Below are 25,477 nucleotides of genomic sequence, written 5' to 3'. Positions count from 1 at the left end.
CTGCAGAGGGCGATCTGGGGACCCTGGGAGCCCCTGCAGAGAAAACCGAGTAGAATGGATGGTATCGAGGGAACTGATAAAGACAGGAAACACACGGGCATTCCTACCGGGCACTTGGCCATGTCTGCAAGGACATGACGTCCAAATGAGTTTTCTTCTCTCCGCAGCCCTAGTGGGAGGCAGGAACTTTACTCAGAAATCGGCCCTGTGTGCCAGGGCTGAGAGCGGAAAAGTAAAGAGGACGCGGACTACCAGCCCCGTTCTCCCAAGAGAGAGCCTTGGGCCCGCCTGGATAGCTCTTGCAGACGATAACCTTGGGCAAGGAGAGAGGGGCGGATCCCGGCCCGGCGAACGCAGGCGCCGTGACACAAGGGGCAACTTGGCGGCTGGATACCTTCAGGGACGGGACACCCCCCCTTCCCCCTGCCGGGTGGACAGCTGCCCACCCAGCAACTCCACTGGAGACCCACAGTCACCACAGATGAGCTTTCCTAGCAAGAATGGACCACGTCCTCGGGCCCCTGCCCCCACGCGGGAGGCCCAGAAGCAGCTCCAGGCTCCTGGCCACTGGAGGAGGGAATCCACGGGTGGAAGATCGCTGTCTCCCTGTCTGTCTCTAATTCTTTCAGATTAAAAACAAAACACACAATTAAAGAAAAGCAGAGGTGAGTGTTTGGCCTGGCACTAAGACACCAGATGGGATGCCGGTGTCCGATCCAGCGCTGGCCACTGCAGGCAAAAGTGGAGGGAACCAGTGGATGGGCGTGCAGGCTCCCAAATAAATTTTAAGAAAGAATAAGAAGAAATAAAAGGAAGGGGTTACCCTAGGCTTCAGGGCCATGCTTGTCTCCAGAGGAAAAGGCACGGTGGCTTCGAGGGCACTGGTACCACCCCTGCTCTGGCCCCTGGCGGTGGGGCCCCAGGTCCTTTATAATTATCTATTATGCTGTACATTTATGCTTCATACCTTTTCTGTATTACCTGCAAACCAAAGAGTTTAAAAAGCCACGAATTACCAAAGTTAAAATACTACTGAATAGTACATTTAAAAGTGGCTAGGATGGTACATTTAACACTATGGGTGTATCTCACCGTTATCTAAAATATCTAAACACAGACGGTGAAATATCGCAAAAACATGCACAGAGAGCGACCCCATGTGGACATCTTGGGAAACGCAGTTTGAGCTGAGGCTCCTTTAACGAAATGCCTGCAGCGAAAGTGTTAGAGATGTTGGGGTACTTGGGGACTTTGGAATACTTGTATATACATAATGAGATATCATGGAGAGGGGACCCAGATGTAAACATGAAACTCATTCGTGTTTCACAGACACCTTAAACACAATGTTCTTGATCATCTTATGTACAAACTTGGTGACCACGGAGCCAGCAGATTTGTGGTGTCATGTTGGCATTCAAAAGGCTCCAGATCTTGGAGCATTCCAGAGTTTGGATTTTTGGGGTAGGAATGCTCAACCTGTATTGTAAAGATATCAGTTATCGGGGGCCGGCACTGTGGTGCAGTATGTTAATCCTCCGCCTGTGGCGCCGGCATCCCATATGGGTGCCAGTTCAAGTCTCGGCTGCTCCTCTTTCAATCTCGCTCTCTGCTATGGCCTGGGAAAGCAGTGGGAGACGCCCCAAGTCCTTGGGCCCCTGCACCCACATGGGAGACCCAGAAGAAGCTCCTGGCTCCTGGCTTCAGAACGGCGCAGCTCTGGCTGTTGTGGCCATTTGGGGAGTGAACCAGCAGATGGAAGACCTCTCTCTCTCTCTCTCTCTCTCTCTCTCTCTCTCTCTCTGCCTCACACTGTCTGCAACTCCACCTCCCAAATAATAAATAAAATCTTTAAAAATATCAATTATTGGTTATAGATTCAGAATCAAATTCCCCCTCTAACTAGACAGACTCTGACACAATCAGAGTGAGAGGAAGGCACCCTTTATCCGATACCAAGACTGACCACAGAGCTAAGATAATTGAGACAATGGACAATAGCCCAGTGCTGGATCAAGGGAGCCCACGCAGGCACTTGGATGGAACCACGCAGGTGAGGCAGCTGTGGCTGGGCAACCTGTGGGAGGTGGCTTCTCCATTCGTGATCGCGCTGTCCATTTTAGCAGAAAACCATAAATAACTCAGAGTCCATGGGCAGGAAGAATGGATAAATCAGTGATGATGCATGCCCACGCTGGAATACTATGCAGCAGAAAAAAAAAACAGATCAAATCTGGGACCTGTGTGGTGGCACAACAACCACGGGGTAAGCCAACGCATGCACCCCAGCGTCCCATACGAGCGCTGGTTCTAGTCCCGGCTGCTCCACTCCCACTCCAGTTCCCTGCTAACAGCCTGGGAAAAGCATCGAAAGGTGGCCCGGGTGTTGGGGCCCCTGTCACCCTCGTGGGAGACCCAGATGGAGTTCCAGGCTCCTGGTTTCAGCCTGGTCCAGCCTTGGCTGTTGCAGCCATCTGGGGAGTGAACCAGTGGATGGAAGACTGGTCTCTCTCTCTCTCTCTCTCTCTCTCCCCCTCCCTCTCCCCTCCCTCCTCTAACTCTGCCTTTCAAAAACATAAATATTTTTTAAAAAGATAAAAAAAAGAATTATGAGTAAAAAAAAAAGCAAGTCTCAGAAGATAACACAGGGTGTATGATTTCATTTCATAAACCTCAAAAGCAAACAAAACCAAAAACCAAACCAAAACAAAATAATATTGTTTAGGGATGCACACCAATGTGATTAAAAAGTATTAAAAAGGGAAAAAAATTAAAAATTTAAAAAAGAAAAAGCAAACATCAAAAATATATAAGAGAAAAGTTGTCAAGAGGAGGGTGACAGACTTCGGGGAGCGGAGGCAGTGGGGGCTGGCGGGGGCCCAGAGGCAGTCCCAGGGCTCCTACCGGGGCTGGAGTTCCCGGGGCTCACTCTGCTGTTAGACATCATAGCTGATCTAGGCACTCTTCAGTGTGTGTCAACCCTCACACGAGTGTGACAAACATGGAGGAGCAAGGGACAGTGCCCGCCCTCAGCCGAGGACCACGCTGGCTTCCACAGACCAGACACTGCCTCCCTGGTCCGGGCTGCCGAGAACAAGGTGGGAAGATGAGGACCAGAACCGGGCCACTTGGGGGTGATCTCCGAACTTGGAGGAGCCGTTCTGGGCAGACAGGGCCGCCTCGGGCAGGGCGCTGCGGGAGAAGCCCTCATCTCCACTGGGCAGTCCAGGGGGGCAGGAGGGGCGGCTCTGCAGCCTCCTGCTGGCCGCACACCTCATCCCCACCCTCGCTGTCCCTTCTCCCAGGAGCAGCTGGCCAGAGGGTAACACGACTCCAGCCACGCATGCGCCCCGGCCTGAAGGTCAGGACGCCACGGGGCAAGGCAGGGCCTGGTCTCCATGCTTACCGCAGTGGAAGCCGTAAGGTAGGGCTGTCGGGGCCCCAGGGGGCCTGGCTCCCAAGCTCAGGGTCACCCCCACACCACAGGGACTCTCCCCAGGTCTCCCAGGCCCTGCTTCCTTAGCCTCCAGGCAGCTGGGTACCAAGAAGCCCTTGCTGTTCTAACAAAGGACAGACAGACAGATGGGCTCTGGCTGGGCCTCCCCGGACCCAAGTGGTCACCAACACCACTTCCACAGCCACCAGAGCTGGCCTGGCTTCCTTACAGGCCGAGGAGGTGGCGATGGTGGCGGCAGCAGGCACCCTCCCTTTGTCTTGGGAGCAGCAGGTGCCCAGCACACAGGGAAGCCAATCCGGGACTCTGCCTGTCTGCAAGCCTGAGCAGCCTCCCGCAGGCCTGCGTGTGGAGGGCACGCTGGGCTTGGGTGGGGGTATACAGAATGCCCAGGGCACCACGAGCCCAGGGATAGCAGCAGCCAGGGAGTGAGCGCTTACTGTGTGCAGGTCCCGGGCTGGGCCTGCCCAGCCATCCAAGGATGCTGTACCGGGATCTGCAGTTACCAGGAGGGTGCTGGCAGAAGGGGGCCTCCGCTCGGACCTCGCTCCCTCCCACACCGTGCTTATCACCAGCGAGCTGACGGGGACTTGGACGAGGGCCTCTTACCTTCGCCTTTCTCCCCCAGCGTCCACACCACTATGGCCGAGCCCCTCCCTAAGGCCGAGCTCCTGCCCCCGCTGCCCTGGGAGCCCCCAGGGGACCAGAGCAGCATCCGGGACCCACCTGTCGTCCCTGCAGAGCGGCAGCCACAGGATGGCGCGACCATCAGCCTGGACCCTGGGCCCTGGAGGTTCCTGGAGGTGCCCTCCATACACGTCACGCCATCCAGTGACGGGGAGTCGCCCCCCTGCACGCCGGCCCCGCGACGCTCGGGGCGGCTGAGCAGCTCGGACCTGGACAGCCTGTCCCAGGACAGGTGAGACCAGGGCAGGGGGGCGGGAGAGGCGGGGGTCTCTCTTTGGGAGCTCAGACTCCTGGATGGGCTCTCCGTGTCCAGGCGAGCCTGCTGCAGGTTGGATATCGTGTGGCCTCACCCCACGGGGGCCTGAGAGGCAGCACAGCAAACCAGCAGCGAGGAGAGAGTGCGTGGGTAGCGGTGACCATGAGTCAGCCTTTGGCCCGCTCACTGCGGGTCAGGACCCCGCGCAAGGAGCGCTTGGTCTCCAAACTGAAACAGGACAGAGTTGAAAACAGCAGCCCGGGCAAGGCATGGCGGGGCCGTGCGGTTTCCTGCAAGCAACACGGCGTGACGTACATGTTGAAGTGTGGGCTGGGATAAAAAGCATTTCCTGCCGTAGCTCACAGGCAAGCAAAACACAACACAGCCTCTGGCCCAGGCAGACAGGAACTGGGTCGTTCGGGGCCACAGGCCCAACGAGGACAGAACAAGAAGCAGCCGGGGTGGTGGGCTCCAGCAGCAGCGGACGCCCTAGGACTAGAGTTTGAGCTCCAGAACCTCAGACCCCGTGGTGACCGAGAAAAGCGAGCCGCAGAATGATCCAGCAGGACTCTGGTGGCAGATCTTTCTGAAAGACCTGTGAGGCGGGCTGCAGCAGGGCTGGCAGGTGCATCCTGGAGTGTTAGCACACGGACCCAAGAGCCCACGGTAAAGCTACACAGGGACAGCAAGGGGGTTGGAGCATGGAGAAAAGGGGCCGTGGGCTGTGGCTCTGATGGTTTCTGTCTTTACAAAAGAGATATATCTGCCTCTGCCCCTCCCCCCCCCCACATCCTGGTCCTCGCGTGTGAAATTGATACGCCCTGCTCGGAAATGTCAAGGTATCTCAAAAGCAGACACAGGCAAGGGGAAATACAAAGGGAGCCGGGGACAGAGGAGGAGCTGGGGGAAGGCCGGCCGGAGCCTGAGGGTAGATGCAGGTGGGGAACAGGCTGTGGGGGCGGGGAGGGGAGCAGTAGACCGGGGAAAGGAAGGAGGCCCGGCCAGGCCAGGGGGAGTCCAGCGAGGCTGGGGGCCGGGAAGAGTTTAGATTCTGCAGGTGTGAGGGGAAGAGAAGGGTGGGGGACAGACACGTGGGCCCGCCACCCACCAGGGCGCGATGGGAATGGGGCAGCCTACCTAGGAGCTATGAGGTGGGCCTCACGACCCCAGGGGCCGGGCAAGGAGCCAGCGGCTCCCACAAGTGGCCACGACCCATGTGCCTGGGCTCGCACAAGTGGCCACGGGCCCCGGCCACCGAGCAGGGGGGCGGCACCCAACTGCGTAGCCACCAGGCCCCAGGCCACCCAGCAGCCCCTTCCCACCCGCCAGCGCGGCCCTGCGCGGTGGCCCGGGGAGACTGGCACAGACAACAGCCAAGGGGGTGCTGGATTCTGACGCCGTCTGGCTGCCAGGGCTGGACGTTCCAGGCCTCGGGATCCTCTCGGGCCCGGCACCCCCAAATCCCTTCCCGCCAGCTCCGGGCGCCCCAACGCCTGGGGTCAGTCCCCGCCGCCGCCAACCTCGCGGGGGTCTCCTGGAGGGCCCGGGAGCCTGGTGCGCGCCGGCTCCGCGTCTCCGGCGCCTGCTCGGCCCGCAGCCCGGCGGTCGGCGTCTAGGCCGCGGCCGCCCTGGGCGCGCTGCTGCGGGCGGGGGCGGCGCCGTGACGCGCGGGGCGGGGAGAGGAAGGGGAGTCGCTGACGCCGCGGCGGCCTCCGCGGCTCCGGCCTTTTGTGCGGCCGGCAGGGTCGGGTGGGGGCGGCGGCCGCGGAAGGCGAGGCCGGTGCCCTGCGGGGACGCCCAGCGCAGCCCAGCCCCGCGCAGCCGGGCCCTGCCCTGCCCTGCCCTGCCCTGCCCTGCCCTGCCCTGCGGCCGGGGCGCCGCCGCGCCGCATCCATGTTCGAGTAAGAACCGGGGCCGCCGGCGTCGGGGGGCTGAGGGCCGGGCGCCGGGGAGGGGGCGCCTGCGCGGCTGCGGGGCGGCGCGGCCGAGCTGGGTCCAGCGCTGGCGCACGTGGGCCTAGGTCTGGGCTGCCGGCGCGGGGCACCTGGGGCGCAACCCCCGAGGGGCGACTCCGAGGGGGTCGCCTTTGCGGGCCCGCGAGGCGCTGGGTGGCGGTGGCGGGGGTCTGGCTGGCTGGGCCGGGCTGGGGGCTCCTCTTGCGGGCAGCGCCGCCTGCGGGGAGGGCGCGCAGGCACTGCTGGCCTCTGCCTGGGTGGCCGGCCCGGGATGCAGGGAAGTCGGCGAGCACCCCGCCGGCTGGGCCCTCTCCCGCCGGCCTGGTGGGTCTGGGCTGCGGGGGGCGGGGCTCCTGCGTGGCCCAAGGGCCGCGTGCCCAAGTGCGTTTCCAGCTGGACGTGTGTGTCCCTGTGTACAGTAGTGCGGGTCCGTGCGCGTGTGCAGGCCCCCTCTGCTGCCTTCCGCGGCTCTGCCACCCTCAGCGAGTGTCTGATCGTGCCCCCCACCCTCTGGGGTTGTGTGCCTGTGTCTCCTGTATCTCCCTGCGTGTGTGGCTGGTTCCATGTGGGGGTGTGTAGCGGCTGTGGCCCTCGGTGACTGTGTGTGTGTGTGTGTGTGTGTGTGCACGCACGCGGTCACCTCCAGTTCCGCCTGTGGCTCCGGGTGTAAGTTACCAGTCCGTGTCCAGCTGTGACTTTGCGGTGTGTCCGGGTGTGCGCCTGTAATTGGTTTTTGAAACTCTAGGTTAGCCTCGTGTGCAAACGTTGAGTTATCTGTGTGTGTCCCAGGTGCCGTGTGTGTGTGTGTGGCTCTGGCTCCCGGGGTTTCCATTTCTGTGTGTATCCCTTGTGAGGCTGCCGGGTGTGGGCCGCCGCGAGACCCTCTGCCACTTTCTTTGTGTGTGAGAGAGAGGCCCCTCGTGGCTGTGAGCCTGCCCCCCCCCCCACAACCTGCCCGGTGCTTGGGTGCTTGACTGTGGAGGCCGCAGTAATTACTGACCTTTGGCCCCGGGGAGGGCTTGTAATGATGTCGGTGCTCGGTTCCGGTCCGTTACCTGGCCGCTGTGCCTTCCAGGTGTGTGCACAGCTCCCTGGTGCTCCGAGCCCTTCACGGCTGGGTGGCAGGGTTCCCACCGCCTCCCTGCCGCTGCAGCACTGGCTCCTGCCTTGTCTTCCGCACCAGATGGTGGACCCCAAGGGGGCAGAGGGACCCTGGGCATGTGTGGGCTGACCTGGTCGCTGGCGCCCTCCCCTGCCCCCACGGGGGGGGGGCTGTGTTTTCTGTGTGTGCCTCCCTTTGTGTCTGTGAGTTGCCTGCCATTGTCCGCTGAGACTGGGGTGGGCCCGTGTGTGCGTGTATTTTATCTGGGGTTCTCTGGGCTTCTGTGACCCTCAGGAGCTGTGTGTGTGTGTGTGTCTGTCTGTCTGTCTGTCTGCCCCGAGGCAGCAGTGGGTGAAGGGCCAGGAAGGGGGGGGGGTCTGCAGTGCAAGAATCCCATCTCTTACTGAGCCCCCACCCCCCATAACGGTTCTGCAGCCACTTGGGCTCCTCCCCTCACTGGGCTGCAGTCGGCTGGTAGGTCCGGCAGCCCCAGGGCCTGGAGCACTTCCCCTTTGTCCTGCAAGAACCAGGGGTGCGAGCCCTGCTCTGTCCCTGGGCTTGACCCTGGCCTCAGGCTTCCCGCTGCAGACTGTGGCTTCAGACGAGCTGGGCGGGTATGTGGGAGGCCAGGGAGGCTGCAGTGCGCCCCTTCTTGGGCCCCGAGTGAAGCCCACACTCCTGTGCCCTGCGCTCCTCCTGCAGCCCCCACAGCCACCTTGCTCCTCTTCAGCCCTGCCAGGCCTGGCCCTGTCCTGAACTTGATGTTCCTGCCCCAGAACGGACTTCTCCCACTCTGCCAGAGCTGTCCTTTGTCCCCAGAGCTCAGCCCAGGCGAGCCTTGCCCAGCGAGGCCCTGGCTGACTCTGACTTCAGCAGCTACGTCCATCCTTTATCTCTGTGGTCCCCAAACTGGCACGGGCATCAGGTTCTGACCCGGGCCATGGGGGGCGGGGTGGGTCCCCGAACGTGCAGTAGGAGCAGCTTCCTCCTGCGGCTGCTGCTGGCCGAGTGGCGCTGCTTTGCTGCGCCGGCCGCTGTCTGTGGTCAGCACCCTCATTTCCGGGTTTCCTCCCCGGCTGTCTGTGTCTGCCACCCTGCAGGCGGGGGACTGCACCCATGGTGCTTGCTGCTGCGTCCCCAGGGCCAGGGCCTGGGCCTTTAGACAGTGCGTGACTGGAGTTAGGGGGCAGGCAGTACACGGAGGCTGATCATGGCTGCTGAGGTCGCTTGGGGCCCGGGAAGGCTCGGCATGGTAGCTGGCTCCGCATGGCTGGGAAGGTGGCCCGGCCACTTGCCCGGTCATCACTTCTGTCCACCCATCCCTGCAGGGCACCTGCTAGGCCCCGAGCTTCGGGTCTCTCACTTCCCTTTCCCCTCCGAGCAACCCCGCGAGCTGGGTACCGTTAGTAGTCCCATTGCACACACGAGGAAACTGAGGCACGAGCCCGTCCAAACACTGGGCCAGGGTCACACCGGGAGGAAGTGACAACATGGAGCCTGGAAGCCGGCCAGGCCCCCAGGGCCCAGGCCCCTTGCTGCTGCCCCCTCCAGAGCTGCTAGTGCCAGGCCGCAAGGTGCAAACCTCGGGGAGCACAAGCTCTGGGTGGGGCCGGGAGGAAGTCTGTCATTCCTTCTCATCTCAGCAGCAGATGCCGGCCCCATGCTAGGTGCTGGGGCCACTCCCCGCAGGGAGAACCAAGGGGGTACAGAGGGGCCCAGGGGAGCCCGCAGAGAAGGAGGAAGGGGCGAGTGGGTGCTGGGGGAGTCCCCTCTGAGACCTGGAGGCCTAAGGGAGCCCCGTGGACATGTGGGAGGGAGAGCATTGGGGGCAGAGGGGACACTCAGGACAAGAGCCAGAGCAGAGGTTGTGCATGGAGAAGGACTAGCCCTGCCTCGACTTTTTTATTTTATTGGAGGGAGGTGCGGCCATGGAGGGCAGAGCCTGGCTGCAGGTGGTGAGCAGGCAGTGGGGGCAGGGAGGAAGCTGAGCGGCTGTGGTGGCTCCTGGGAGTAGCAGCGGCTCCCGCCATCATTGGTTCAGTTTTTGCCTTCATTTATTTGGTTCTGCAAGTTGGTTTTCTAAGTAAGCAAGTACTTTGCAAAAGTTCTTGGGAAAATGGAATTGAAGGGATGCATTTATTTTTGCTTAAAAATGTTGCCATGTACACATCATCTGCATTTTTCATAAACTTTTTGAAGACTCCCTCGCAATCATGGATTTGAAAGGTTTTTTTGCACCAAAATAAACTTATCTTTCAATTCCATTTTCCAAGAGCTTTTTTCTATTTTGAAGAACCCTCATGTTAGGCAAAGGAGCTGCACTGTGTCCAGAACAGGGCAGGGCACAGGGCGGTGACCACGACGACACCAAGGCTTGCCAGCTGGGAGCCCACAGACGTGTGCACGAAGCGGACCCGTTGTGAACCAGAGGCAGCCAGAGTCACCAGGGCTGGCATGTGTGTGCTGTCCGGGGGCCACGGAGAAGGGAGGGGCCGTGGGAGCAAGAGTCTCGAAGAACGTGGAAGAATCTGCAAGGCAAAGAAGAAGAGAAGATGGCGTGGGCCCAGGAACGGCCGATGCTGAGGCTTGGAGGCGAGAGAGACCAGCTCAGGGCGCCCTGAGTGGCTGGGGGAGTCCCACCCGCACCCCAGGGTGGATGTGGGGCCCGGCACTGGAATTCCGCCCTGCAGTAAGCCGGCCACGCGTCCTCTAGCGACTGGTTCCTGGTTCAGCTTCCTCCTCCATGGCGGCAGGGACGATAGCATCGAGTGCGCAGGGGTGTTTGCAGAACAATAAAATTAATCATACACAGTTCCTGATAAGGAGTCAACACTGGCTGTCCCTCCAAAGCTTCCGCCAGCCGGCCCGCGGCCCTGATTGCACTTGGTGTTTGTACACTCACCGGAGTGTTCTGTTTGTTCAGCTCGCCAGGGGCAGGAGCCTCTGCTCGGGCGCACTTGCGTCACTGACGTTTAATTGTGCACCTGCCACGTGCCGCCTGCAACCCGGGGTGCTGGGGACACAGTGGCCACCAAGACCTCCTGTAGCGCTCGGTCTGAGGCAGGAAATAAGCAGAGTGAATAAGCTGACAGGACGAGTTCACAGAGTGTGGGGTGTGACCAGGAGGGAGGAGCGTTGGAAGTGAATAAGAGCCGCTTATGCCGGGGCGTGGGTGGACGTTCCGCAAATGCAGAGCCCTTGGCCTGGGATGGAAGCTGGGGAGGCTCCACGAGGCAGGGACGGCTGGAGTGGAGTGGAGGGGGCAGGGCATGGCGTTGGGGGTGGGGGTCCCAGTCCTAGGACATCCATTGGCTTTTAGCTGGAGCAAGGTGCAGTCCAGGACAAAGCTCTGGGCCTGGAGGACCTGACCCGACTCAGGCTCCCCTCGGGCTGCAGGTGGGAAGCAGCCCGGGGGGGGGGGGGGCAGGGACAGGAGCAGGGAGGAGGGGCCAGGTGGGAGGGGACGGAGCTGGGGCGGGAAGAAGTGGGCGTAATAAGAGTAATGGGAATAGATCTCAAAGTTGATGGGATTAGGTTGGAAACAAGAAGTGGGAAAAGAAACAACAGAGAAGCTGAGGTTTTTTGTTTTTTTTTTTTAATTTCTCGGACAACTAAGTGGGAAGCCGCTACTCAGTGCGTGTTCATGGTGTGAGTGATGGAATGAGCTCATAAACCGCGGCGGGTATCGCGGAGCCTCGCTGCATATCAGGCCCTACCAGAAGGACTCCCCAAGGGTTGATTCGTTTAACCCTGAAAACAACTAGCTGAGGCCCCGTGTTCGCCATCCCTGGGTTACAGATGAAGTGACCAAGGCGCAGAGCCCTTTGGACACGTACTGTGGGTTACACTGCTGGGCTGGGACGCAGAGTGGGTGGCTGGGCAGGTGGACGGGGTGTGTGGGTGGATGATGGGTAGAGATGGGTGAGCCGGCATTGGCTGGGATGGGTGGGTAGGGTGGATGGGATGAGTGGCCAGAGGCATGTGTGAGTGGATGGACAGATGGACAGATGAGGATCGACGGGCCGATAGGTGGGCCTTGAGAAATGGTCCTGACCCAGACCTCAGCCTGTTTTCCCCCATAACAGCCCCCATCCTCTCCCTGCCCCCAGCACCACCCCCCACTCAGGCCGGAGCACCCCAAGCAGTTCTCCATCTCTGCGGAAGCGGCTGCAGCTCCTGCCCCCGAGTCGGCCGCCGCCCGAGCCCGAAGCAGGCACCATGGTGGAGAAGGGGTCGGACAGCTCCTCGGAGAAGGGCGGAGTGCCCGGGACCCCCAGCACCCAGAGCCTGGGCAGCCGGAACTTCATCCGCAACAGCAAGGTGGGGGCCGGCGCGCCCGGGGCTGGGAGGACTGGCGGCCCGGTCAGGCACTCACCCCGCCTCTCGTTCTGTCTCTTGTAGAAGATGCAGAGCTGGTACAGTGTAAGTGTTGGGCGAGGGGGCGCGCTGGGGGCTGGGGGAGAGACCGGGACAGGTGCGGGCCGAGCTGAGATGAGCAGACCTGGGGTCCCGTCCTGTCCTGTGCTGCTGTCGGGTGCTGCGTGAGCCCCTTCTTTGTCCCCACCTGGTGAGGCTGAAGGGGCACAGGAAGGGGCAGCAATGCTGCGGGCTGGACGCTAAGCCGCCGGGGCGGGGCTTGTGGGGGCGGGGCTGCAGTGCGCCCCGCCCCCCATGCGTGCCCTCCCCGCAGATGCTGAGCCCCACCTACAAGCAGCGCAACGAGGACTTCCGGAAACTGTTCAGCAAGCTGCCGGAGGCCGAGCGGCTCATCGTGGGTGAGGCCGGCGCCCCAGGCCCACCCGCGGCCCCCTGCCCCCCAGCGCTGCTGCCCGCTGACTCGGGTGTCCCATGTCTGTCCTCTCGCTCTCAGATTACTCCTGCGCCCTGCAGCGCGAGATCCTCCTCCAGGGCCGCCTCTATCTCTCTGAGAACTGGATCTGCTTCTACAGCAACATCTTCCGCTGGGAGACCACGGTGCGGGGCGGCGCGGGTGTGGCGGGGCGGCGCCGGTGTGGCGGGGTGGACCGGGCTCCGGCCGCTCTGACCTCTCCCTGCGCCCATAGATTTCCATCCAGCTGAAGGAGGTGACGTGTCTGAAGAAGGAGAAGACGGCCAAGCTGATCCCCAACGCCATCCAGATCTGTACGGAGAGCGAGAAGGTGGGCCGGAGGGGCCCGCACTGACCCCGCCTCCTCCCTCCCGGGGGCCCGCCCTGGGCTGCTCTTGGGGCTGTCACCTGCTCTGTGTCTCGGCTTTGCCAGACTCTGCTCGGGATGGACACTGGTCAGATTCTCCTGGTGTCCGGGTCCTAATGCCCCGCCCCTCACTACCCCCCCCATCTCGGGATGCTGATTGGTGGTCACAGGATGGCCAAGTCACCCCTGAGGAAGGGGCAGGACAGTGGGGAGCAGGACTTCTCAGCACACGTCTCTTTGTGTATCGCTGGCCGGGCGTGGATCAGCGGGTCACCTCCAGGACAGGGCCCAGGGCTCCCCGCATCGCAGCCCCACCCACCACAGGCTGACCCTGCCTGGGACTGTCCACAGTGTCACCACGGCGACCCCGGCCGGCGTCCCTCTGCTCAGGGCTGGCACGGGATCCGCGTGGTGCAGAATGAATGCAGGGAGGAGTGAACAGAGGGGTCAGGTAGCTGGGGGCCGAGGACGGAGCTGCCCGCCCATGCCCCTCTCTCCCCTACAGCATTTCTTCACCTCCTTTGGGGCCCGGGACCGCTGCTTCCTCCTCATCTTCCGCCTCTGGCAGAACGCGCTTCTGGAAAAGGTAGCCTTGGGTGAGGCCTGGGCTGGGGCGAGGAGTGGCCCCCCGGGGCCCCCGGCTCTTTGTGGGCACCAGGTCCTGTGCACCTGCAGCTTCCTACATAGCCGCCACCAGGGGGCAGGCAAGGGTTCCCGCCCCAGACCCCTGAGCAGAGTCCATGGCAGAGAATTGGTGTGAACCCCGGCGCTGGGGCAAGGGTCCCCCCCCCCCAGGTGGAAACAGGGAGGAAGGACGTCATTGCACGGGTCTGCCACCGCCGGCCATGGCTCCGCTCCTCCAGCTGTACCATGCTGCCCCGTGTCCTGCCATGTCGGGGCTCTTATCCCTAGGGGTAGCTCCAGCCATGGCTGTTCCCAGGAGCAAAAATGCCGGAGGACCCCATTCAGGAGCCTGAGAGAGGGACAGTGCAGGAGGTCAGGCCCCAGACACAAGGCCTGGAGGGGGCTTCCTAGCAGATGGGTAGCGAGGGGGCACTGGATCTGGCGCTAGAAGTCATGCTCAGGCTGCCCCCTGGTGGTAGCCAGAGGAACTGCTGCGGCTCAGGGCTGGTGGGGCACCTGCTGGAGTGAGGCCAACCCTACCCCTGCGTGCCCAGACGCTGAGTCCCCGCGAGCTCTGGCACCTGGTGCATCAGTGCTACGGCTCGGAGCTGGGCCTCACCAGCGAGGACGAGGACTACGTCTGCCCCTTGCAGCTGAACGGTCTCGGGTGAGTCAGAGGCTGGGGGTCGGGGGAGAGCCGGAGGGGCTGCCTGCAGTTCTGGGTGGACTGAGGTGGGTGTCCAAGGTCTGGGAGACCCTGGAAGGTTGGGGGGGGATCGCAAGCATCCAGCAGGGCTTCCATGTCCTTTCTACAGCAGCCCCAAGGAGGTGGGAGATGTGATTGCCCTGAGCGACATCGCCCCGACCACAGGGGCTGCTGACCGCAGCCAGGAACCAAGCCCTGTGGGTTCGCGCCGAGGCCGTGTCACCCCCAACCTTTCCCACGCCAGCAGCGATGCCGACCATGGGGTGAGCAGAGAGGATGCTGGGGCCAGAGCGGGAGACAGGGACAGACAGAAGGTTGTGAGCAGGAGGGGAGGTGGGCGGGGGGGCAGGGAGTGGGCTGGGGGGTGAGGAGGGTGGGGGTGGAGGAACAGGTCAGAGATGGGCCGAGTGAAGAAGCAAAAGGGGCAGGAGGTGGGGCGATGGATGCGGTACGCACAGGACAGACAGCCAGGGCAGGCAAGAAAGCCTCACGTGCAAGTATCTAAAATGAGAGGCGAGGTAGGGACCAAGGGGAGCCCTCACCCGGTGGGCTCAGCTGTGAGTCCCTGCCCGGGGAGGCACAGGGCCCTCGGCCGGGACGCAGGTGGGCAAGGCTGGACGAGGCCTCTCTCTGCAGGCAGAGGAGGACAAGGAAGAGCCGACGGACAGCCAGCCAGACGCCCCGTCCAGCCAGACTGCCACTCCGCTGGTGGAACCCCCGAGCACAGAGCCCACCCCGCCCAACGGGCCCGCCTCCCTGGGCCCCTTGGACCTGCTGCCCAGTGAGGAGCTCCTGACGGACACCAGTAACTCCTCCTCATCCACCGGGGAGGAAGGTGAGGCTGCTTCCATTACCGGCGACGTCGCTCACACCGGTGACGTCGCTCCCTCCGCCGGCTCAGGAGGCTGAAAACCCAAGGGCTGGGGCGCGGGGGTGGGGTGGAGGGGCGGACTTGTCCAACCCCAACCACCCAGGTGGAAGTCTGTCAAACTGTCAGGCACACAGCTGCCAGGGTGAATAAGACGTAGACCTGGGAGGGCAGGGGCCTGGGTTCAAATCCCGGTCTCCTCTCTGGTCCTTGTCTTCCTCATTGAAAAATGATGTTAGCCGTGACAATGGGGTTGTCGCGTTGCCACGTGTAAATGGGTGCTGCACCTGTGTCAGGCTGAGAGGCCACAGCCTGGCCCCAGGCACACCTAGCACCGACCCAGCAAGCTTCTCCCAGTGCCTGCGGCAGCCGCCCCGGGCTTGGCTCCTATTGGTCCGACTTGGAGAATGAGCCAATCAGTGCCTGAGAGCCGCAAAGGCGCTCACGCCCACCCCGTCATCACCGCGACTCCCATTGGCTGGGCCTGGGGGTGTGTGCTGCTCCCAGAGCCGGGCCGTGGCGCCGGTGGCTGGGCCCTGGCGGGTGGCGGGGAGCCGGGTCTGCCCCTCCACCGCCAACGCCCGTCCCTTGCTGGCCCCCAGCCGAGCTGGCCGCCCTGCTGCCCGACCTCTCGGGCCGGCTCCTCATCAACTCCGTCTTCCACGTGGGTGCTGAGCGGCTGCAGCAGATGCTGTTCTCAGACTCGCCCTTTCTCCAGGGCTTCCTGCAGCAGTGCAAGTTCACAGGTCAGGGGGCGGGGCCCAGCGGAGGGGCCGGGGCACTGCTGCGGGGCGTGGGCACTGCTGCGCGGTGTGGCGCTGCCTCCTCCCTGCTGGGAGGGTGGGGTTCCGAGCTTGCTTCAGTGACGGGGCCCATGGTGACGGTCCTGCTGGGCAACGGGAGGGGGTGTGCAGAGGAGCAGCAGGCGTGCAAAGGCCCTGGGGCTGGAGGCAGACGCTGGAGAGGCCCCTTGGGGCCAGCCCTGTAGCGTGCTGTGGGTGAGGCTGCAGCCCTGGTGCGGAAGCAGCAGAGGGACCAATTGGAAAAGCAAGAGTGCTTGGTGTCCTGGAAGCCATAGAATATTCTAGAAAGAAAAGGCTTAGGGTCAGGCTTCACCAAGCTACTTCTGAACCAGATGTGGAGACCAAGGCCAGGCACCCCGGGGCGGGGGTGGGGGTGGGCGGCTGGGCAGGAGCAGCGCTCAGGAGAGCTGGGAGCAGCCGACAGCAGGGGAGGTAGGGCCAGGGCTCCAGTGGGGCCATCCCTGGGAGAGGGTCTCAGAGGGGCAGGTCTAGGGAGATAGCAATGCGCATGTGGGGCCGGGAAGCGAGGGGAAGCTGGGGGCTTCCAGGTAAAGTGTGTAGGGGGGTGGCAGGTCCCTGGGTCAGGTGCTCAGGAGCGGAGCCAGGACTGGTCCCAAGGGGGGAAACTGAGGCTGCATCTCAGGTTTCAGGCTCCTGGCAGGCAGGTGGTGCAGAGGGCAAGGGGGGACCAGAGGTGGGGTCTGGGACGCACGCCCCAGAGAGTGGAAACCGCAGCACGCGGGCACAGCACTGGGGAACGGCCACCTCACTCTGCTCCTCCCGTCCGCCCCCAGACGTGACCCTGAGCCCCTGGAGCGGGGACAACAAGTGCCACCAGCGCCGGGTGCTGACTTACACCATCCCCATCAGCAACCCGCTGGGCCCCAAGAGCGCCTCTGTGGTGGAGACACAGGTGGACCGGGCGGGGCCGGGTCGGGGAGGGAGGGCAGGCAGGTAGGACTGCGGCGCGGGAGGTCCTGACCCCTCTGCCCTCGCCCCACAGACGCTGTTCCGGCGCGGCCCGCAGGCTGGCGGCTGCGTGGTGGACTCAGAGGTGCTAACTCACGGCATCCCCTACCAGGACTACTTCCACACCGCCCATCGCTACTGCATCCTGGGCCTGGCCCGGAACAAGGCCCGGCTCCGGTGAGCCGCGCCCGCCCCTCGCCCCACCCCCCACCCCAAGAGCGGAAGTGCTGGGCCCCGGGGCCCCTGGACTCTGGGACCCCTCCCCTCCTCATCCCCGCAGAGGGCGGTGTTGAACCGGGAGAGAGGGAGGGACCCCGGGTGAGAGTGAACACGCGTTCATCGGCTGCCAAGCATCTTGTGTGCGCCCAGCGCTGGGGGAGACCAGACAGACCCTGTCCCTGGGGAGCTCGTGTTCTGCTGGGGAACCAGTTAGCACTGGTGCCGGTGCAGGGCGTGCCGTGGCAATAAGGACTAGGGCACAGCGTGGGGCGGGGCTGGGGGCCCTCTGCAGCCCCGGCACAGCTGGGAAGCGGCACAGCTGGGAAGCGGGCGGGAGGGCTTTGATCTCGGGCTCTGTAAACACGGCCTCCCAGCAGGCAGTGCCTGTGCCCACTACAGGGATGCCTGGTGCACAGTATCCCGAAGACCATAGAAAGCATCAATTCACGACGCGTCCATGACACAGGGAGACACCGTGGCTCAAACGGTTATATTCGGGAGCTCTGGAGTCTGAGCGCCTGGGACAAGAAGTCCTTTTAGGGCCACTACCAGCTGTCAGGCCGGGGGGAAGGGTTCTAAGGCTCACACGCCTTTTTAAAAACCAAACTTGCAGCGAGCAGTGAAGAGAACCCGCCTGCCAGCCCGGGATGTGGTCAGCAGCCCCTCTCCCCTGCCCCACCCCCTTCCCGTAGTCCAGCTCCTCTCCCGGGAGAATCAAGGTTGCTCCCGCCTCTCTGCCTTCGGGTAGGGTCTTCGTGACAAGGGCTGGCGGACTCACAGGCAGAGGTGGCAGACGCTCCTGCCCCCCGGTGCCGGTGCTGGGCGAGCCCCTGCAGACCTGGTCGGTCGCCACCTACGGCGGGAGCCCGCTCGGTGCCAAACGCCCGCCACCAAGCGAGAGCAGGCGCGAAGCGCGCGAGGCCAGCAGGGGTTGGGCCGTTGGACCTCGCCCTTGGGCCTCCGTTGCAATGTCTTCGCGCCCTTGGCTCACGCACCCTTCCCTCACCCGCCTGGGGCTGAGCGCTGTGCCTCGCCTCGGAGTTGGCAGCCAGGACACCGCTCTGAGGTTCCGGACTCCGCGCCAAGGGACCCCACGGCGCACGCAGCTGCTGTCCACGGGCAACGGCCTCGGCGAGCTTCATACCCGCCTCCCGGGGCCACCGCGCTCCAGGTCCCCCTGACTGGCCATGCCCACCCGGCAGCTGCTGCACCGCTCCCTGGCCTGTCTTCCACCGGGGTTTCTGTCTCGCTGCTTAGCTTATGCGATCCAGGAGGCTCCAAGCTCCTCAGTGTTGGGCAGGACTCTCAGATGGAGCCAGCACTGGGCACTGGGAACTCCAAGAGGCTTGGCCATTCCGGACAGCTAAGATCTCTCATCCAGGGTGCAACCTGACCCTCCTCCATCACCACCCTGGCGAGAAAGAAGTTCCCCCCATGAGCTCCGTTCCATCCAGAGTACCTAGATGCCAGCCCAAAGAAGACTGAGCGAGCCCTGGGGAGGAGGAAGGGACAGCCGAAGATGGAGGACGGCCAAATAGTGACCCAAGCGTAGAAGCGCCCATCACATGCAGGCAATGGAGTGTGCCATCAGCATCGTCTGGGGAAGCGACCCGATGCTTTTTCCTTGCTCTGGGGGCCTGGGCCTCTGCAGGAAACCTGCATTCCTTCCAACCACCCGGGAGCCACCGGGAGTAAGAAGGCGAAGTTGTCCCCTGTGAGCTCAGGCGTCAGAAGTCGTGCCTTCCCCAGCTCATGGAGCCGGCCCTGCTGGGGGGCTCCTGCCTCTTGTTTTTGTTGTTGTTGTTGTTGTTTTGTTTTGTTTTGTTTTGACAGGCAGAGTTAGATAGTGAGAGAGAGAGAGTGAGAGAAAGGTCTTCCTTCCGTTGGTTCACCCCCAAAGTGGCCGCTATGGCAGGTGCGCTGCGCTGATCCGAAGCGAGGAGCCAGGTGCTTATCCTGGTCTCCCATGGGGTGCAGGGCCCAAGCACTTGGGCCATCTTCCATCACTCCTGGGCCACAGCAGAGAACTGGACTGGAAGAGGAGCAACCAGGACAGAATCTAGTGCCCCAACTGGGACTAGAACCCAGGGTGCCGGCGCCACAAGGCGGAGGATTAGCCTAGTGAGCCGCGGCACCAGCCGGCTCCTGCCTCTTTAGGAGAGTGGTGCAGGGACTTTGGGATCCAGCCACAATGGGTTCAGAAAGTTTAGCCAAGGAAAAGTTCCTGAAGGCCATTGGTCCGGTTCTCCAACCCCACTGAAGACAGAGGAGAGGAAGGGAGGAAGGCTACAGATGTGCTGTCAAACAAAATCTCCACCCACTCCTGCCAGATGCGGGCTCTGTTAACAAAATTCCTCTGCCCCTGTACCAACCCCACGCCATATGCTGATCCTGAAATGATGGGATGAGACACTCAATCCTTATTTTTTTTTTCTTTTTGCTGTTCTGGCCATTTCTTTCTTGAAGTTCAGTATTTTTGTTAAGAATTCCACTTTCAAGTGGAAATAGAGCCCATTTGAATTCTGGTCTTTTCGCTACAAGTCTTTACTCTGATCTTCAAAGTATCTTACTGTCAGGAGAAATTAAAACTCGGATGTGTTCTGATGGACAACTGAAGACCAGAGGAGAAAGCAGCTGTTTCCGTTTTCTCCAAGTCTACCACCCGCAGAACTGAGTCCTCCACCCCTATGGATATGGAGTCCCTCTCTTTTCCTTACAGATTCCTTTAGTCGCTGCCACAAATTCCCGTCTTCACCAGTGAGCTCGGCATGGCCTCTGCGGTCACTGTCACCAGTGCAGCCAGACTCTGTGGACTCGGCCAAGTGTGATTTGGTAAGCCACATGGAAGCCAATCCCCACTCACAGGCACCCACCTTCAGGTCTCCATGGTGACCCCCTGTGAGCTTCCCCCATTCGCCAGGGCCAGGCCAGCCGGAGCAGACACCCCCTACCAAGGCCACCAGTCCACCTGGTTTTATGCTCAGCAGCCCCAGCCAATTTTTAAAATATATTTTAAAAGATTTATTCATTTGAAAGTCGAAGTTACACTAAGAAAGGGAGAGACAGAGCGAATGAGTGAGCTTCCATCCCCTGGTTCATTCCCCAGATGGCTGCAATGGCCCTAAGGCTGGGCCATACTGAGGCCAGGAGCCAGGAGCTTCTTCTAGGTCTCCCACATGGGTGGCAGGGGCCCAAGCTCCTGGGCCCTCTTCTGTTGCTTTTCCCAAGTACATCAGCAGGGAGCTGGACGGGAAGTGGAGCAACGGGGACTCCGCCGTTGTCCATGTGGGATGCTGGCATCGTCGTCCCAGGAGGCAGCTTTATGCGCTACACCACAACAGCAGCCCCTTCGTATTCTTTAACTCCTTATCCTCTTTGGGCCTACACTAGTACGTTATTGTTTTCAACAATCAGGAATGCAAGTGGCTTCTTGGTACCCCACTACCTTTCCCCAAACCTCTCCCGTCCACCCCAGAAAATCCTTGGAAGATGGCTTCTACTTCACCCTCAGGCATGACCTCTCTGAAGGCGTCTGCTCTGAGCCTGGAACTTCTGACCTGGAACACGTGCGGCCTCCTCTCAGCCGGTCCTCAGAATAAAGCACAGATCCCACGTCCATTAGATACAGCGAGGCGTAATTGGTGGTGGCCATATTGGTCCTGTGGTTGTTTGCGGAGAAGCTACTCTTCCCCTCCCTCGTCCTTCTGCGTCTGCCTGCAGGACGATGAGCCCCTCGTGCCAGCACCTGAAAGGGTAGGCACGTGTCGGATGGAATGTCAAGGGCTGTGGCCAGGCCCCTTATTGTAGATAAGGGAAAACCAGTAAGCTTAGACTAAATCAAAAACAAAAATTAAAAAAAGAAAACTCATCGTGGGAGAAAAGAGACAGAAAGTGAAGTCACTTGCCCCCAACCATTCAGCTTTTCCCACGAAAAGGTCGTGCTGTGCTGCTAAGGGATCAACCTGGTACTGCCGGATTTTAAAAGTGAACCAGGAGGTCGCGGGCTGTTCAAAGACGGGTGCATCCCGGCCACTGCACCGTTTTGTGACAAGAAGAAAGCAGGGGTTCCAGCCTTGGCCGCATCAGCCCCTAATGCATCTGCCCCGAGTCGCGGGCGACTTCCGCCCCAGCCAATTTTAAAACCTCCCTTTGAGCCAGGAACCACCCCTCGGCTGAAATCCTGGGGTCTTGATGGACAGCAACGGAGAGCTACTCTGTCCGGTGTCCTGTTTTCTGGCCCACCTGCCACAGATTCCACAGTCGCCTTCACTCGAGTAGGCAGCCGCTCTTCAGACTGCGAAGTCAGGGTTGGCTTTGACTCTGATGAAACCATTGTGGATATGCCACACCCATTTCCCAGTAGGCTGGCTTCGCACCTCCCCCTAAGAGCTTTTCCAGCTCGTTCCCTTTGGGTAACCTGGCAGGCTCCGCACAGTGCCCGTACCCAGTGACAGCTTAAATGGTTCTGCAATGACTCAAAGGCGAAACCATGAGCTGGAACAGAGGGGCTGACAAAGGCGATGGCGAGAATCTGACAGAAAACGGAAGTAGGTGACTGAAACAGGACCAGAACCATCCTGGCCACTTGGTCTAAATAAACAGATTTGACTGGCTTTGCCAAAATACAGTAAATTTAGTTTTGTTTTTTTTATTTGACAGATAGAGTTAGACAGTGAGAGAGAGAGAGACAGAGAGAAAGGTCTTCCTTTTTCCATTGGTTCACCCCCAAAATGGCCACTACGGCCGGCGCTACACCAATCCGAAGCCAGGAGCCAGGTGCTTCCTCCCGGTCTCCCATGCAGGGGAAGGTGCCAAGCACTTGGGCCATCCTCCACTGCCTTCCTGTGCCACAGCAGAGAGCTGGACTGGAAGAGGAGCAACCAAGACTAGAACCCAGGACCTACATGGGATGCCGGCGCCGCAGGCAGAGGATTAACCAAGTGAGCCACAGCGCCAGCCCCAGTAAATTCAGTTTCTAGTGAAACTCCAGATAACATGCAGAACACCGCTCAGGCACTCATTTATCCATTAGCCAACTTACTGAGTACCGAGGATGCGCTTGGGACAATTTTAAGTGCAGCATCGATTACAGAAAGGAAAACTTCCTGCCTTAATCGTGCCTACATCCTATTTGGAGGGGAGAGCACAAGCAAGTAACGTAATCAAGAAGTAGATTATTTCTTAGATCAGCCAGTAACCAGTGCCGTAGAGAACAAAGCAACTCATGGGGAATTGAGTTTGGGGATGGGGAGAAGCATGGGTTTCAGGTTTCACACTGAATGGACAGGGCAAGCCTCACTAAGGTGAGATTTAAGTGAAGTCTAGAAGGCGGCAGTTGAGTGAGCCACAGAGTTAGTCAGTGGAAGGGCAATCCAGTCACGGCAAAGGCCCGAGGAGGGCCGCTTGGTGCCCTCAGGGAATGGTCCTTGAAGCCAACGGGGATGGAACGGAGTCAAGGAGAGGAGGGGGCTCAGAGAGAGGACAGAGCAGAGGCTGTGCAGGCTTTGAAGGAAGCCAGGAGAAAGCTGCCTCCTCCTGAGAGTTGGGGATGAGCGATGGGTAGCTGGGGGCGAGCCCACAAGCGAGGAGAGCTGTCAGGAGGCTGAGGCCGTGGTCCAGAGGAGGGATCGTGGTGGACTCAGCGAGAGTGATGGGGACTGTGTCCTCCAGATTCCATGCATTGGACACACAGTCCCCTAAGTCATGTGTTCATGGTGTCTGACAGGTGCGTCATGGAGAGGTGCGTGGGCCATGAGATTCTGCCTTCTTGAACGTCTTAATTCGCTCGTGGACTGAGGGAGCCAGGGACTGAGAGAGCCGTGGGCTCTCCAGGGAGGGACTTTACAATAACAGCAAACTCTCTCTCTGACTTGCTCCATCTCGCCGCATGATGCCTGCCACCATGACACAGGGAAAAGGTCAGTTGGTGAGCAGTCGCCAGTGCACACTCTGGGCCTGCCCAGCCTCCAGACCTGGGAGCCAGACCAACCTCTGTTCTTCATAAATGGCCCAGTCTGTGGTGTCCAGCCAGAGCAACAGAATCCCTGAAGTGACCACAGTTACTAATCACAGAATCGGGTGGATAGTGTTCCTCGTCCTCATTGAGAAAAAATTCAGGTGCATTTCCTGCCTCTCAGAGGTAGCCTGTGTTCAAACCCCAGTTTGCACGGGGTCTTTACTGGTGCTCCCACCACCCCTGTCTCCCATACCACAGATGGCCCAAGTGCTTGGGCCCCAGCACTCACATTAGAGACCCATATGGAGTTCTAGGCTCCTGGCTTCAGCCAGACCCAGCCTTGGCCACTGGGCCATTTGGGAAGTGAATCAGCAGATGGAAGATTCTCTCTCTCTCTCTTTCTCTAACTCTGCCTTTCAAATAAATAAATATTTAAAAAACAAATAGAATTAGATCACCCATCAATCCATCAGAGGACAAGGGCCCACTTGCTGGCTGCAGTCCAGGGTTGATTTCCCCCAATATGCTGCAGGATCACAGTTACTGGAACTCTCGCCTGTGGTGAATGAGATGAGCTACATATGTATGGGGGTAACAAAGGCTCTTGAACTTGAAAAATACATGAGAAATAGCAACTTTAAGGACTGTATAATTGGTTAGTTTTCTGTAACCTCCATAGAATAGCTAAAGAAAACAGACTTTAAAATAAAGGAACTCAGAGAATGTTAGCAAAGCCAGAAAGCTCCCTTGTTTAAGGCATTCTCACCCTGCAGCAAGAGAGCAGGCTTCGCTGAAAACTAATGATGAGGTGCAGTTATAATGCAGTAGAGCTTCTGCACTCCTATTCTGCATTCAATTCACGGCCCTGGCAGGTCTGTCACACTGAAGTCAGCGCCTGATACGGAACGAGTTGCACCTTGAGATCTGGGATGTATTTCAGTGGATGCATTTGAAAATACTTGAGGGGCTGGCGCTGTGACGTAGTGAGTAAAGCTGCCAACCTGCAGTGCCGGCATCCCATATGGCCGCTGGTTCCAGTCCCGGCTGCTCCACTTCTGATCCAGCTCTCTGCTATGGCCTGGGAAAGCAGTAGAAGATGGCCCAAGTCCTTGGGCCCCTGCACACATGTGGGAGACCTGGAAGAAGATCCTGGCTCCTGCCTTCAGATCAGCACAGCTCCGGCCATTGTGGCCAACTGGGAAGTGAACCAGTGGATGGAAGACCTCTCTCTCTCTCTCTCTCTCTCTCTCTCTCTCCCCCTCTCTCTCCCTCTCTCTCCCTCTCCTTCTCTATGTAACTCTGACTTTCAAATAAATAAATAATTCTAAAAAAAGAAAAGAAAATATTTGCACTCGATGCTACTGGGCTAATAGATGTGGTCGCCACCTCCTTTTGGGAGGACAGGGGCCTCCCTTTATCTGGAGACCATCTAGAAGCCTCACCTAAGACAGAGGCTTCCCAAGATACTGAGGGTTCTTTCTGAGGACAGCTTATGCCTGCCTTACGAAGCAGAGTGGGAGAGTGTGGAAAACGGGAAGAATGTGTAGGTGAAAGAGGAGAGGAGGGAGGGAGAGAGAGGGAGAGAGAGAGAGAAGTGGGAGGGAGGCAGGAAGGGCAGGAGGGGGCGGGGAAGAGAGGGGAATGCTAGCTGCCAAGCACTGAGCAGTATAATTGGCACCACCATTGCCGGACATCCGGGTACAACAACATGGGGACCCGGCTGCTTACCGTGGCCTGATCAGGCTGAGCATCTTCATTTCCCCTTAGAATTTCCCCGTCACTCTCTGCAAAGTGCTATAAAGGAGCACGGCCCAGGTGACCCAATCTTGCTGATGCCTTCATCTCTATTAGTTTGTGCAGAGATGTTTTCCTCGACAGGAAAAGGACCGAAGCTGCCTCTCCCTGCGTCACTTTATGTCATTTATTCTCCAATTCAGTGAGGACAGATCTGTGCAGGAACCATCACCGGTGCCAAACTGAAGATAGAGCCAATGCAGGAGGGACCTGAGGTGCACCAGGAAGTCAGCTGGGAGATCATGAGGCATGTTTACACATTCCCCAGATGTCCTGGGTGCTGGCATTACGCAGGTCTGTGAAGTTCCGCCGGTGAGAGTAACAGCACAGAGGACCTTCCCTTACCCCTCAGCACCTGTGAGTTTACCTTCAGCTTCAGATGAGCACAGTATCTTATACACAGCAGGCTCCTCCCTCCAGTGGCTGGATCTCTGAAAAAAGACTAAAATCCATTCAAATGCAATAATAAAAAATGTAGTGTCATCATTCAAACAGAAAAGGACGCATATTAAAAATACGAGGCAGGGCCGGCACTGTGGTGCAGTGGGCTAAGCCACAGCCTGCACGGCCAGCATCCCATATGGATGCCAGTTCTAGACCTAGCTGCTCCACTTCTGATCCAGCTCCCTACTGATGTGCCTGGGAAAACACCAGACGATGGCCCAAGTCCTTGGGCCCCGCACCCATGCAGCAGACCTGGAAGAAGATCCTGGCTCCTGGCTTCAGATCAGTTTAGCTCCAGTTGTGGCCATTTGAGGAGTGAACCAGCGGATGGAAGATCTCTCTCTCTCTCTCTCTCTCTCTCTCTCTCTCTCTCTCTCTCTCTGCCTCTCTGTAACTCTTTCAAATAAGTAAAATTAAATATTCCTTCTTGCATGAAGAAGTCTAT

General features: G+C 59.9%; 1 protein-coding gene across 21 annotated transcripts in view; it reads left to right on the top strand.

Annotated features, from left to right (window-relative positions):
• Positions 1–2,918: 2,918 nt before the first annotated feature.
• Positions 2,919–25,477, top strand: part of LOC149120855 (protein Aster-A-like) — a 426,501-nt gene continuing 403,942 nt past the window's right edge. The window contains exons 1-16 of one of the 21 annotated variants that reach the window (XR_016224918.1): positions 2,929–3,424; positions 4,083–4,373; positions 11,564–11,774; positions 11,856–11,876; positions 12,145–12,229; positions 12,325–12,428; positions 12,518–12,613; positions 13,155–13,235; positions 13,828–13,940; positions 14,089–14,242; positions 14,616–14,814; positions 15,450–15,593; positions 16,445–16,563; positions 16,654–16,796; positions 18,220–19,670; positions 24,732–25,465. Coding sequence is in view for 7 of the 21 variants with exons in the window: in XM_089319546.1 (XP_089175672.1) it covers positions 3,399–3,424; positions 4,083–4,373; positions 11,564–11,774; positions 11,856–11,876; positions 12,145–12,229; positions 12,325–12,428; positions 12,518–12,613; positions 13,155–13,235; positions 13,828–13,940; positions 14,089–14,242; positions 14,616–14,814; positions 15,450–15,593; positions 16,445–16,563; positions 16,654–16,796; positions 18,220–18,301 (1,869 nt within the window). In the remaining 14 variants the exon portion in view is untranslated. Of the gene's footprint in view, positions 3,425–4,082; positions 4,374–4,776; positions 5,064–6,143; positions 6,299–11,563; positions 11,775–11,855; positions 11,877–12,144; positions 12,230–12,324; positions 12,429–12,517; positions 12,614–13,154; positions 13,236–13,827; positions 13,941–14,088; positions 14,243–14,615; positions 14,815–15,449; positions 15,594–16,444; positions 16,564–16,653; positions 16,797–18,219; positions 21,471–23,666; positions 24,138–24,672; positions 25,466–25,477 lie in introns of those variants that run through there. The other 20 variants (XR_016224920.1, XR_016224919.1, XR_016224917.1 and 17 more) reach the window with 20 other exon arrangements.

The sequence above is a fragment of the Oryctolagus cuniculus genome, chromosome 18 (genome assembly GCF_051225735.1).
Source record: "Oryctolagus cuniculus isolate XC-2025 breed Fujian yellow rabbit chromosome 18, ASM5122573v1, whole genome shotgun sequence".
Classification (NCBI taxonomy): Eukaryota; Metazoa; Chordata; class Mammalia; order Lagomorpha; family Leporidae; genus Oryctolagus; species Oryctolagus cuniculus.
The sequence above is the reverse complement of the archived record's forward strand: the minus strand, read 5'-3'. Positions and strand labels throughout refer to the sequence as shown.